The 14,456-nt window shown below is 38.2% G+C and overlaps 1 protein-coding gene across 1 annotated transcript in view; it reads left to right on the top strand.

Moving 5' to 3' along the window:
• suclg2 (succinate-CoA ligase GDP-forming subunit beta) overlaps window positions 1-14,456 on the top strand; it is a 159,951-nt gene that overhangs the window by 132,668 nt on the left and 12,827 nt on the right. The window contains exon 10 of the mRNA XM_038291821.1: window positions 12,635-12,755. Coding sequence (XP_038147749.1) covers window positions 12,635-12,755 — 121 coding nt within the window. The remainder of the gene's footprint in view (window positions 1-12,634; window positions 12,756-14,456) is intronic.

The following is a 14,456-nucleotide window of genomic DNA, read 5'->3' as shown; positions in this document are numbered from 1 at the left end:
TGAGGAAAAGAAAATTGAGTTTTTCAAGTTGATTTAAGATTCAATTTGGATCAGTTTTTTTTTTTGTTTTTTTTGACAATTATTAACATAGTTTTTAGTATCATGTTAAACTTGTCTGAATGTCTAGGATGTTTTATATTTTATTTAAAGTACACAATTCTAACCACAAACAGATTTATTATTATCATCCGCATTAATCTCACTGTTAAAAAAGAGAAAAAGGTTTAATCTTCCTAAATATTTGTTAATTGGCTAAAAGCGAAGACTTTTCAGTCAATTGACATGTTGGGTCAATTAATGAACTTGTTCATTAGAGGCCCTGCCTATAAACAATAGCAGGACCAGTGTTCTGAAGGTGTAACGTATTTAAAGAAATCTGAAGTGAAATTTCCATTTCTAAAAACCTTTAAGAAAATTATTTTTTTTAACTTAAAGAAATGTTTATATTTTTCAGAATTCTAAACAAACATTTTAATCTTAATTTTAGGCAATTTTTTTATTTCTTTTTTTTTACATATAAACAAAGATCAAGTTCTAGTTTTTTTTATTAATCTTTAGCCTTTCAACTATTAATATGAACAGGCTGATTAATTGTTATCAATTACTGAATAAATACTTTAAGGAATCGGTCATGGCCCTAATTTCAAACAGACTCAGTTTTCTGAATCTTTTTTCCCCCCCTCAGTCCTTGCTGTGGAATAATTAAGGCTAATGGTTCTGGGCCCGTGTAGAAACTTGTTCTATTAGGTTTTTCTTCTGCTGACCGATGTGATTCATCCTGGATTCTGATATCACAAAAACCTCATCAGGTGGTACCCTAAAGTGATTCTTTTTGTTCTGCATGAGCCATACACTATTCACCTCACACAGAGTAATAACCTATTTTCACCAACACTAACAGATCTTTGTCTGTCTTGACAGACGCGTCACACATCAAATGAAAGTAAATACAGGGATAAACACAGTCACAAAGCAACCTGACAATTCTCAAGTGATTACAAACTCTTGCAATAGAGCAGCATAAAGAAAATGTAAGATCCGTCAAAGAGCTTGAGCTTGTTTTTCCTACATTTTTAAAGGAAAGAAATCAAAGAATTATCTTTGGAGGGAAAAAGCAAAACAGAAACCAGGTAAATAAATCATTTCGGTAAGGACACACTGAAGCATTTTTGATTGCTTTCCATACAAGTTTTTTTTCACTCTAGTTAGCATTATTTGTGCATCTCCCACCTGTCAAACACGTTTAGAAAAAAATTAATAGGGAATCCTGGCAGTTACTGAATCAGAAGGCAAATGATTGCAAACATTAAACAGCACATGCTGTGAGAGTTTTATCTCTCGACTGTCAACACCAACTGGTGCAGACTGGAATAGATCTGATCCCATTTGGTCCAAACCTGTCATTATACCCAAATCATAATCATTAGCAGCTATGAAATTACAACCCGTGTCTGGCTCCAAATTTTGCTGTTAAATTAAATTTTTTATTTTTTTTTTTGCTTTCTTTGGGATTTTTTATTTTAGTTTTTTTGTCACCGATCCCTCACCCCCCCACCGTTGCTAATATTTTTAACAAGCTGGATCATTGTGCATGTCTTGTCCCCCATGCAAAGGTTTAGCTTGATTTCTGCTGAGCGTCAATGGGGGAAAAAACTTAATAGATGTTCCAAAATGCTGCCTTCTACGTCTTTCAGATAAGAAGGTTAGACTGTCTGGTTAAACACAGCCATGATGAAAATGTCACAGCCTTTGACCTTACTAGTTTATCCCTGCACATTTTAAAGTAAAGGCCATCTCCAGGATCTATTCCCTGATCAACCCAATGCCAAGACCTCTCAATACATTCCCCCCTCCTTCACTCTATTATACAACCTCTCATGGCAAGAGGAAATGCCAGAGCTTATAGAACTAGTATAGGCAGGTGTGTAAAGATAAAAAAAATGGGTGTCTGTGATAATGATTATTTATTACTGTTGATGGAATAAAAGGTTTGAAGGATTCAGGTGAACTATTATTCATATGCCTGTCAAATGCAAATGTTAATTTTTCATTCAACCATGAACAAAATATATCCATCCATTTTTTTTCTAGCACCCTTATCCCGAGTGGGGTCGCGAGGGGTGCTGGTGCCTATCTCCAGCAGTCTATGGGCGAGAGGCGGGGTACACCCTGGACAGGTCGCCAGTCCATCACAGGGAACACAGAGCCAAACATGACAAACAACCATTCACACACACTCTCACACCTAAGGGGACTGTAGAGAAGCTAATTAACCTAACAGTCATGTTTCTGGACTGTGGGAGGAAGCTGGATTTGACCCTGGGCCGGGAATCAAACCCAGAACCTTCTTTCTGCAAGGCAGCGGTGCATTTACATTTATTTTAAAAACAGACAGACACCCTTTTCATTAATCAATAGAAATTAAACAAAACACTTTTTGTTTTGTTTGTTTTTTTGGGGGGGGGGGGGGGTGGGGGGGGGGGGTTCAGCTGGTATTTGGTGATGTGCTCCAAATTTTTTAAGTCGGACTAGAATAACCCCGATCCTTTGAAAAAAATCAGAAAAAGTTCCACCAACCTCTGTATTGTCAAGACAATGAGGGGCATGGCCATAGGTGGTGATGAGTGGAGGGTGTAAAGAGCTTTGCTCACCAATAAGTAATAAAATGCTGACCTGCAAAATGCTCTGGATCAATGTTGGTAATTCCAACCGCTGACTCCCCACAGAGACGTGTGTCTGAGCGAGATGGTTTTTATACCCGAATGTGGGAACGTGACACACACGCACACACATCGACCAACATCTACCATTTACAACCAACAGGAAAATTAAACTGCAATAGCTAGCTTATATTACCATATTGCGGTAGATACAGTATTGAATACTTTATAACTGTCAGCAAATGTTGGTTCTGATCAGTTATTGACAAATATTTTTCCTCTGCTGAAACGCATTATAACAGAAAACCTTCACAAAAGATGAGTTAATTGCGTTTCAATTCAGTGTTCAGATAAATGGATTACAAATTTTCATGTATGAACATTTATCTGGGCTCATTGATGACGAATATGTCCTTCACAAGACAAAAGAAGAAAAAAAATGAATATTGGAAAAATTGGAGATGTCCAGTTATATTTCTCATCTTTACTTTTCTAAGGGACTGAAGCCTAACCAAGCTATTCGTATTAAAAGCCCTGTTTGTCGATATGTGAATTAAATGCTTTAAATGTATTTAGATTATTCAATTACAGATTAAATGCAGAACTACTGCTTCTACTTCTTCATCCTTCTTTGTCTAATGTTTCTTCTTTCTTATCCTTTACCTCTCTGTCTCCTTTATCTTGCACTCCTCTCAGGGGTTGCAACAGCTAAAGTCCATTAGTCTTCTCTGGGGTCTTAAAAAAAATGGCCATTTCTGTTTGGACCTCAGACACCTTCCATTTCAGGTTGAGCTGGACCTGTGGCACTTTAAGATGTCAGATACAATTTGCCTTTTCATTTTAATGTGTTCCAGCCCATTTTTTACTAGTACAGGAGCTACTGAGTTTGAATCAGTCAATGTAAAACAGTTGTTTAACCTGCCATTGAAGCCAGAGTCGACGTGGTGTTTAAGGATTTGTAAAACAAAGAGACCGACAGAATGTCAGTAGGAAGAAAATCCAGAAATTCAAATTCAAAATGGTTTGAAAATTTAGAGTGAACCCCCTTGTCCAACATGCAGCGATCAGACTAGTGTCTAGGTACCAGTTTATGGGAGTTTTTTTAACTTGAAACTTCAGATGCGCCTGTCTGTCAAAAGTGGTTGCTGCCAGTGACATGGCCAATCTTTGACATAATGCACAGTCTGTCTATCCGCAGTCCCAAGAAGGGACTGTCATGCTTCAGCAGGCCGGATAATTATTTCCCTCTTATCCCTCCTTGGCAGGGCAATCCTAGCCTTCAATAGAAGGCAATGGCTGCACCACTTCCCATCACCTCTCTCCATTCCTTTTCTTGTCCATCTCTCTTCTTCCATCTGTTTCACTTCACCTCACTCTTTGACTTCAAGACCCTGTGTTCTCTCATCTTGTCTTTACATCATTCTCTTTTTCTTGATCTGTAGCCTTGATAAGAATAGATTTGATCTGGCAAAAAATGTTCTTGTTGTGACAGAAAGGAGGCTCGCCAAATTAGATTCGTATTTATAGATCTATCTGTCATTAAGAGCACAACTTCATTGGCATTCCTACACAACAGACACATTGCTTGCTCCACTGCTAATATGGAGCCACAGTTTAAAATTGGGCGTTATTTTTAGGAATTAACAAAGTCTACCAAACTTTTACATAATTTTGGTGTTGTAACTAAGCTTTATTTCCATTCACCACAAACAGTATGCTTCTTTTGCTTCTTGTGATTTGGTTATATCATCTTACTTTTGCATTTAGACATACAGTATACCTGTAGGCCTCTTTGTTGTTTACATATATAGCGAATTAGAAATTTGCTCAGCAACTTGAGTTTATACTGTACAAACATTGAAGATGAGCTGAGCATCGGAGTGGCGAAAAATGGGGATTTGGTGGCTTTGTACATTGCATTTGCTTGTGCCAGACTAGTCTTAAAAAGAGAGAATATTTACAGTATCTGTTGCTTGCATTAAAATGTCTTGATGTCAGAGAAAAGAGGATTGATTATAAATGTTATGCAGAACATTGTCTCTGAAGATGAGTACAAGTTGTCAAGCTTAAGCCTGATACGCTCCAGCAGCAGGGGACCAAAATGAGTGTCCTTCAGGGAACCATGCTCACCAAAAATCGACATTTGCAGATTGAACAAAAACATTGCCTTGCCTGATTAGTTATGATTTAACGTGCAGGCTTCAGATGGTAGAATAAGAAATTGGATAAAACGGCATAGAAACATTGATCCATGCAACCTTATTGGTTGAAGCTACGGCTGAAATGATTCCTCAATAATTCAAATAACCTGATCCCTAAAATTAATTGAGCCAAATTTTCTTTCTAGATGCATCGTTAAATTCAGCTAAACTTTCAATTTCAACATTTTCAGGGCAGGTTTTATGTTCTATGTCAGCCTACGCTTCTGATATTCTGAAACCTAGTACAGGTATTTGTGATGGTGGGAGATGGTAAGGGTCACAAGTTACGCAGGCAAACAACAAAGAGTCAAAAGAGTGAGATCTCTTGGAGCTAATCAGAAAAGAAAACAAAGCTCATTGTGTTTTCTGCAAAACCGAATAAGCATCCTGTAGTAGCATTTCCCAATCGCTGCTGCTACTTGGGCGGGAAATATCCTTTCCAGCCCTCCATCTCCTCCCCATATTTCAATCGGAATGAGATGACTAGTTTGAAGACAAAAACCAAAAGTGAGGATTGATATGCAAAGGCAGTTTTTATTGTTCCTTTGTCATTTACCTTTATTATAGATTAGGCATATCTTTTGAACTGTGGTATTTTTTGCACTCAGGGAACAGAGTGTAACTTGAAAGTTCCTTTAAAGTTCAGAACACCTTGTTGAATCAAGGAATTGAGGCCAAAGTGTTGTAGCTCAGTAGCTTCTAGCAAAGGGTACCTTTAAAACTGTCTAGTGAGTGTATGAGTGTATGTAAGAATTTAAGTACACGGTTCTAAGCCTTTTTACTTAACTCAAAAACTTTATTGAAAAAAATAAGCAATTGCACATCTTTTCTGTGGATTATATACTAGTTTATAAAGCGAAACAAATGTGAAAACTAGAACTGAAGCATCTTCCAGTGCAAGGACACATCAAACTCAATAGATGTTATTTGTTTTATTTGACCAATTGTAAACTCATTCTAATCCATCAGGATATAACATTTCTCACCAATAGAGCGGTATTATAAAATAATGAAGTACTTGAAATTAACATGCCTTTTTAAACCTGTCCACTGAAACACTTGTTCTATTACACCAAGATGTCCAATAAGAGGCTGCCATGTGTTTGCTAAAGCCGGGCACACTCAATCGTTGCACGCAGCTGCAGCTTACTCTGTACGATGAAACCGCAGGGATTCATCGTACAGTGTGTTCACAACTCGTGATGTCTGTGCAGCACGACGCTCTGATGCAATCTACCTGCTTACACTGTACGTCTAAAAACCACATCGGACTCAGCTCCGCAATGAGATGGCGCTACTTGGACTCATCTATTCAGAAGCCAAACAAGTAGAGGAGGAATATGAAGCTCACTAGAGTGAAACGCGCTGCCTTAGCAATTTGTGCATTTTTGTGCTAAAAGCCCTAAAAATAAAAGGCAATGACGTATTTGGGCAAAGACATGGCTGATCAAACGTGGCTACTATGGTCTGTCAAGTTTACAGAAAGAACTCCTGCCATGCTTCTATGTTTTCATCTGAGAGGAAGAGGAAGAATCCTTGTTTGCCCACTGAGCGATTTGCCCAAAACGGTCGACTGAAAGTCAAAGATGTCTGATTTTCTCCCCAACCTCAAGATTCCTGATCGAGAGGTGGTCGTGAGAGGCTGATCGCCCCTCGTTATCCCCTGTACACTACACGACGCACGACCAGGCCGAAAGTCGGCCCTATTGAAAAATTCTTGCACGACTGGAAAGTCACCCTGAAAAGGGCAAAAAATCTTACAGTGTAAACTCAGCTTAAGCATGCATGTTAAACTTTGACCTCTGGACCAAGTGCTTGGCCTGTGGCAGATCTTAGACAAATGAATATGGCTTGCCAAAGCAGGCGGCGACTGTACAGGCTGTCTCCAGCAGATAAGACAGAACAATAGCACTTAATAGGCCACCGAAGACACACATACCCATCTTCAATGCTGCCTTTCCTTCCCCTATCTGCTTTCTGCTAAAAAGAAAGCAGGACACTTTTCCTTGTCTTTCCTACTTAGAGATTAGTGACTGTCAACAAGGGTACAGGCATGAAAATGTGAATTTGTGTGATAATTCAGGAACACAGAAACTCGTAGAGGAGCCTTGTATTGTAGGATGAAACAATGCATTTATTCTCCCTTGAGTTAGAAGTTGAAGAAGAAAAGCAAAACAAACACGTTTGTTTGCCACTGGTGGCATTAATTTTATAAAGATATTCTTTTCAATGATTCTATGTTTCTATTCAGGGCAGATTTTAGCCAATCCAGATGGCAGCTGATGTATAGTTATGACACATGCACACAGACATGATGAGAGATTCACATGAGCATCTCAAATTGTTTGGGCTACATTTCTGTCTTGCCCTAAATGTGCTTAGTGGGGCATATAAAAGCAGGCAGAAAAGCTTGTTTCTCTGGTGAAGGCCCTTTTTTCTTACTTGAAGCGAAAGGAGCCTTGGAATGGCATTGGAACGCCAGCAGCAGTGATCTAATTTAGCAAAATTTGAATCATTTCATCTGAACCCAGGTAAAAAAGCAGCAGCTCATTTTGCAAGTGGAAAAAAGCACAAAGATCTGCTGAAAAAGAGCGAGCTGGCACATTATACTGTACCTGATGCCTTTATGCAGAGCTCTGATGAAAGAAACCTACCCCGCTGCCAGCTTAGCTCACCTGAAATGAACGCCTTTAAAAAAAAGGCTGTTCTTCTTTAACAGGAGGTAAAATGCTTCAGTGGGATGTGGAAGATTTTTTGTGGTGGATTGAAGTGTGCAGTGCTGTTTCATACCTTCATGCTGGATTTCAGGGATGCCTAGAACCTTCATGGAAGAGAAGAATGATAATTTGATTGGGGAAAATTTGAAACTGAGACGATTGACTCTAGACTTGGCTTCCACTGTCTTGGCCAGCTTATTATTGAATCATTTTTACCCAATATAACGCTACAGGAACAGAAAAGATTTTTTTAAAAGATTAGAAAGACAGTTTTTTTTCTTCAATAAGCGAGTAAGCGGGTGCAGCAAAGTACCTCCTAAATTGAATGTGAAGTTGTGTTTAGTTGCATTTCTTCTTGGAATAGGCACAAGTGAGCGACCATTTTTTCTAATCAAATATCAGCTTCTTCGTAGACATCTCTCTCTGCAGGGAGAATAATGTTCCTCTGCTTGTACCTTTCTTGTAAACTGAGGACAGGGTTGAAAATAAACCAAACTTACAGCAAAGTACAACTTGCTCTTTCCTATATCCATATTTCTATAAACTGCATTTACATTTGTGCCAAGCGGCATAAATCATGTCCTATGTATCATTAATATACATTGTTGTCAATGGGAGACGCATGAATGGAAGAAATATGGTGCTTCCCAATAGAGACAGTGTTGAAAAATGGGCTGTACTCTGTAGATATGGTGAGAATAGAAGCTCTGCTCATTTGGCTGCAAATACTGTTCAAATCTCTACTGCCCCCTAGTGGGGTAACTTATTGAGATGCAGAGAGTGTGTGGGGGTGTGTGTTAAATCAAGCAGCTGTGCTAGAATATTTCTACCCGAACCCCTCAGTTTTGTGTTGCAAACACTGCAACAAATCTGACATTTTGCAGTTTTAAATAGATTTATTCATGAAAGTCCTCCACATCAGATGGTCCATTGGTTTTATTTTGTTCACTTGCAGAAGAGATAGAGCCCAACAGATTTCTAAACTCCTAGTTTAAGAACACAAACTTCTTTTGGTCAAAGCTGGTCAAGTCGAATGCATGCAGTGCCTTTAAAAGTATTCAAACCTCTTCAACTGTTTCTCATATATGTCTTATCATAACCTCAAACAATTATGCATTTAATGTAAATTTTATATTTCATAGATGTACAAATCTGATAGTTGTGACCTGCATTTGTGTTCAGAGCCTTCAGTATTTTTTTTTTTTAACCACATATCCCTGCCACTACAATTTATTTTAAAGCTAATAGCTATGAGCATAACTCCTCCCAACCAATAAGTAGCAAACTCTTTTTGTCCGCTCTAATTCTGTACTATTTGCAAGGCAGATTCTCTAATGCTAACCAAAAATTTAACTTACCGGTTTAGGAGAAAAGCGATACAGTCAGTGTGCCTTCTCTGCCCCTTTGCTTCCATAAGGGCAAATTTGGTCCCTTTTTTTTTATCTTTCGGCTTGAATCTTAGAAATGGAAGTCATTTCTTAAAGTGATGCATGAACTCTGTTTCACATTTAACCTGCTACTCCCAATGGTTCTGAATCCTTTCATGTTGATGTTAGCATCACAAATATGAGTAAATATTTGTATATTTTAGGCCTGTCAAAAGTTATAAAACTGTGATTTATTTATTAGTTTTTTTTTTTTCAATTGTTTTACTCCACACCATTCTAGATGTTATGTGAATGTATTATTTTAGGAAATTTAACTGAAAACTTTTCAGCAATGACCTTTATCAGATTATCAGATAATCAATTTTATATATATATATATATATATATATATATATATATATATATATATATATATATATATATATATATATATATATATATATATATATATATATATATATATATATATATATATATATATATATATATTTACTTTAACTGGGTCAATAAACACACTTTTCATTATGGATCTGACTGAAATCAGAGTCTGTATGCTCTAGGCTTCTGTCTTTTTTGGGGATTCTTATTGCTTTTTGTCAACAATGCCTCCTCTCTTTTACAAATCCATTGATGGTAGTTTGTGGTTGCTGTTAAAAATATGGATTATTATGTAAAAGCAGAAATAATGAAGTCAAATTTCTTACCTATTAAAGTCGATTCAGATTGTGATTGGTGGAGTGCAGATCTATCAACCAATTCTGAAACTGAGCAGAAACTCAGGTTTATTCAGTCCTGTAGTTTTTCTATATCTGTTGTATTCTTCATTTTTTGAGAGCTTGTCTTTTTTACAATACTGTGCTAATACAATTAGAATGCCTATTTCTGTTATGCAAGACCTGACTTAAACTCTAAAAGTCGACCTGTGAACCTCTTTGCTTTGAAGTCAGAGAGGTACGATGTCTTTAGCTCATGGGTTCTTCAGCTGTTTTACTCCACAGACAATCAATGTGAATGACACTTAGTTTCTTCAATAAAATACTAAGTTAAAACCTGTAAATGATTAGGAGCTTATTTTTCCATAAACCTCAACACCCTACTTTATTGGCTCATATCATGTGAGAAATGATGCAAAACACTGTCATTACGTTCTTTTATCTCTTCTATTTTTTTGAAGAATTTCTTTGAATTTCTTCATCTTACGTTGGAAAATCTAAGTCATGTTTGTTTATGAGTCGAGGCTACTTTTAGCATGCTTTTTCACCCTTGTTTTTATGGATCCCTGGGCAAACTCCTGCATTATAAATTCAGTCATTATAAAAGCAGTCTTCTGTGTGCACTAACAGATTCCTCAGACTGCAGCAGGAGTCTTCCTGCTACTTGCCCACATCAGAGTTACTTTCTGAGCTCTCTCTGGTTCTCGTGTCATTCTCTGTCGTCTCTTAAGGAGATGCTCATTTGGATAGCATGTCGAGGACAATGCCATGGCTGTCGCTCTGATAGCTATCCAACTCCTTGATCTTCTCCCCTCGTAAACATCATTAGCTCACACTAGAAATGTACACATTCACACCAGGCAAACACACGGGCGCACACCCCCACAAGCTGCTCAGCCAAATCGGCGCTAACAGATTAGCAGTGATTATAAACAAACACGGGGGATTAATCCTGTGTGCTCTAAGTCTACTTTTCCACTGAGCTAGCCAGGGTAATTACCAAGCGCTAGATTGTTAGTGTAATCGCACACATACACACTGTGGCTGCTGTGTTTCACTGCTTAGTGATATCAGTCTCAGCTGCTCATTTCATGAGAAACTTTAAGATGCCTTCTCCAAAGAACATGAAAGACGTGTGAAGTAAACACACAGCAGGCAATGCAAGGGTTTGGCACAAGTTACTGTTGGAAACTCAAAAGTTCGTCCTTGGTAGCCAAAATAGAAATGAAGAACTTTTGGAAAGACACATTCATATCATAACAGACATGGTGGATAACTGATCAGCTTCTACATCGGCCCAACCCCAAGTCTCAAAGATTTGTTTGTTTCTGTCAGTTTTTGTGTGACATGGTCTTCTTTTTAGCACTTAAGTTCCTAACACCATATTCAGTCGTCTTAAATATCACTGACAGCTTGAAGTCTTTTGTTGGTGAGGGACTATATTTTCTTTCTTTCATTTTTCTTGACCACGAGGAAAAACTCCCCCTCCTCTGTCTTGCATGTTTTAGACTATTGATTCCTAACTGGGGGTACGTATACCCCTATTGATCTGCGAGTGCATTGCAAGGGGTACAAAAATATTTTATTTCTTAGGTAGTAAAATGAAATAGAGCTGGGATCTGTGTTGCTTTTTGAGGACCCAACTTAAAAAAAACAACTTCTGTTTTGACACACATTAAAACCAAGCAGAGGAACAGACTGGATGTAGAGAACAGAGTTATTGGAGCTCATCAAAGCACCTCAGGTGTCATTAATGTTGAAGTCAAAGTAAAATAAATGGAGCCAGTCTGACTATAATTTCTGTTTAATGTTTTGTTTCCAGTTCATCAAGTTTATATTTGATTACAGGGAAGTTACTCAGAGCAGCTCCAGTTTTATAAAGGCAGATTTATAATATGATTTTATTTCATATTTGTATTTATTCCTTACTAGCTTCAGGGCAACATATTTATGTTATTTTTTATTTGAGATGGAAAGAATACAATGCCTAAGAATCAAATGCTCATTTTAGTTATCGTATGTTCCGTTTTTGGACCGTCATCAATCCTTTTTACTGAGGGGGGGTACTCATGGTAATTCGAGATTCCCAAAGGGGTACATAAGTCAATAAAAGTTGGGAACCACTGTTTTAGACCTCCCCCAGTAGCACCTCAAGACACTTCCTTTGAGATGACTGTATCTGTATTATTATATTTTTGTGTACTTTTTGTAAAGCACTTCGTGACCCTACCTTGTTCCTGAAAGGTGCTATATAAATAAACCCACTTACTTACTGACTGAGATAACCTCTCCAGAACCTTCACTTTTTCTCCTGTTCCAGTGACAGCTAAACTTGGCTCATTCTTCCATCTTTCATGATGGAACATCCTGGTACATCACATGCTTACCCTTACAGACTATCAAGTGCAAATTTACACCCATATTTTCTGATAAGTTGACACAACCCAAACGAAAACCATCGTTCCCATCAATCACCTTCTTTATTTCTAATTAGGTTGGTGTTTTTCTCATCGTAGGCCTTGTTGACTTCTCTACAAATGTACCGTTTGTAGTTGTGGCTATAAATGTAACATTTGGTTTCATTACTCCAGATGTTTGGTGTTGTTTCTTTTCTATTTTTCTGCTTATTAACTGTGTTCTTTTTCCAGCTTCACCATCCCTTTACCATTTTTTATTGGGTACCTCCTGATTGTGCATCTTCAACAAACTAGTCTCTTGTTCTTCTGTATGTCAGCTGTAAACTGGGTCATTGTAGTTAGAATTAAAATGAAGGCATTCTTATTTGCCATTCATTGTGTTTTCTTTAAGTATATCAGCCAAGTCTGTTATGTCATATGTTGTAATTTATCTAAAATTTTATTCGTGTTCATCTTCAAAAGCTCCTAAAAATCTTACCGAAACCCTAAGTTGCATGCTTCCCTACTGTACCATTTCTAACAGTCTGTCTTTTCACAGGTTGAGGCCATTTTGGTCAACATCTTTGGAGGCATTGTCAACTGCGCCATCATTGCCAATGGCATTACCAAAGCTTGTCGAGAGCTGGAGCTCAAGGTCCCACTGGTGGTCAGGCTTGAAGGTAAAACAAAAGCTATTACAATGACACGCCAAACTGTTTTATCTCTTCATCTTGTTAGCTCAGAGAACACAGTGTTTATACCCCATTGGTACCAATGTAGCCTCAATGGATTTTTTTGGGAAAGTCTTCTTTCCGAAGTGTAGAGAAACCTTTTTTTTTTAATTCAAACTACAAACTTCAAGCTGCTGTAATTTGATTCTTTGGTCATAGACCAACTGAGAAGTGCTTCATTATTAAGTGAAAGAAAAAACTCATTCATAAATAGTTTGGTGTTGATTTCTATTCAACCTTCCCTGGTCAGTGCTTTTCAGGTATGGCCTTTTGACAGATTAAAAGTCAAGACAGCTTACACTCCATCAGATCAAATAGAGAGCCTCTGTTCACAGAATATGCAGCTAGACATGAAAATTACTAAGTTGAAATTGGGTTTTGATTAAGCAATTCTAGCACATGAAGATTCTTTAGGATAAAATTTTCCATCGTTACTCTGACAGTATATGGTTGTGGTTGTACAGCTGTAGGGGAACCAAAACCCCTTTATTAGGCATTTTGAAGCCTCTGCTACATTATCTCAAAGGATTAGTCTGTATTGAGTTTCAGTTGTTTTTATGTCGAATCGGACCAGCGTTACTGTGCCTGGTAAAAGATGCCTTTCCTGCTGTATGATGGTAATACTACCGTGTTTTTTACAGTTTGTGTATCCAGAGCAATTTTCAGCGCTTGCCTCCCATTTTCCAATTGCCCTAGACACAAGCCCCTTTTCCAGTAGGACCTAATTCAGAGCGATTGGCTACAGGTCGATTTACTTTTAGGCTTTTCCATTAGTAACGGCCAGATTCTATCCTCCACTCCTGTCCGTGTCAGATTAGTTGCACTCCTCCTTCGCACGGCCATGTATAGAAACACCAGCCCCATACGGGATAACGCCATCAAGCTCCGCTCCAAGCTCTTTGAAGTTCCAATAGAGCACGCTGTGGAAGTCCAGGTGGAGCTAAGCGAGGCCGGAGCATGAAGTTCGGATGAGTTACGGATAACGTGGAATCATTCTTATTAATTAATGTTACGTAATTGCTTCATCAGGCGAACTGACGTATACTTCAGCAGAGGAAAAATGATGTGAAAGCTAAGGTTAACAGCTACAAGGAACTGTTTTTTAGTGCCTGAAATATAAACAGGTGACTCATAAGGATGGACTTCATTTTATTGTATATGTACAGAATGGGAGGTTGTTTTACTAAACATTTTGGATCCGTTGTATCTGATGCTTGGTCAAGCCCCGTGGGGACACATCATTGCCATAAGAGCATCGCCGCATTTTTCACACACATCACATCCTGTTCCACTTTTCATCAGCAGCAGTCAGAGTCACAGTTGACACAGCACTGATTGGCTCACCTTTCACCTGTGTATGCTAATGTACCATGTCCGTGTGTGTGTGTATGTGGGAAGCTGTGGCTCTCACCGACTCCGATGGCCAGTTACTGCTTGCCTTAATTGTCAATTTGCTGCTCAGTGGTGTGTCTAGAGCACAAAGTGAAGGGTGTGTATTTATTAGCATTTAATATACAGTTTTTAGCTCAAGGCTTTTAACCTGTTTCCATGACCTGACCGTGTGCGGAGGCGCTCTTGCTGGTAATGAACAGCTAAATGGAGCATAGCAAACAATGTGCACATTTTTAATAGAAAACCACAGTGTCAAGC

The sequence above is a fragment of the Cyprinodon tularosa genome, unplaced genomic scaffold (genome assembly GCF_016077235.1).
Source record: "Cyprinodon tularosa strain WSP-4 unplaced genomic scaffold, ASM1607723v1 ctg300, whole genome shotgun sequence".
Classification (NCBI taxonomy): domain Eukaryota; kingdom Metazoa; phylum Chordata; class Actinopteri; order Cyprinodontiformes; family Cyprinodontidae; genus Cyprinodon; species Cyprinodon tularosa.
This window is presented reverse-complemented; position numbering and strand designations above follow the sequence as displayed.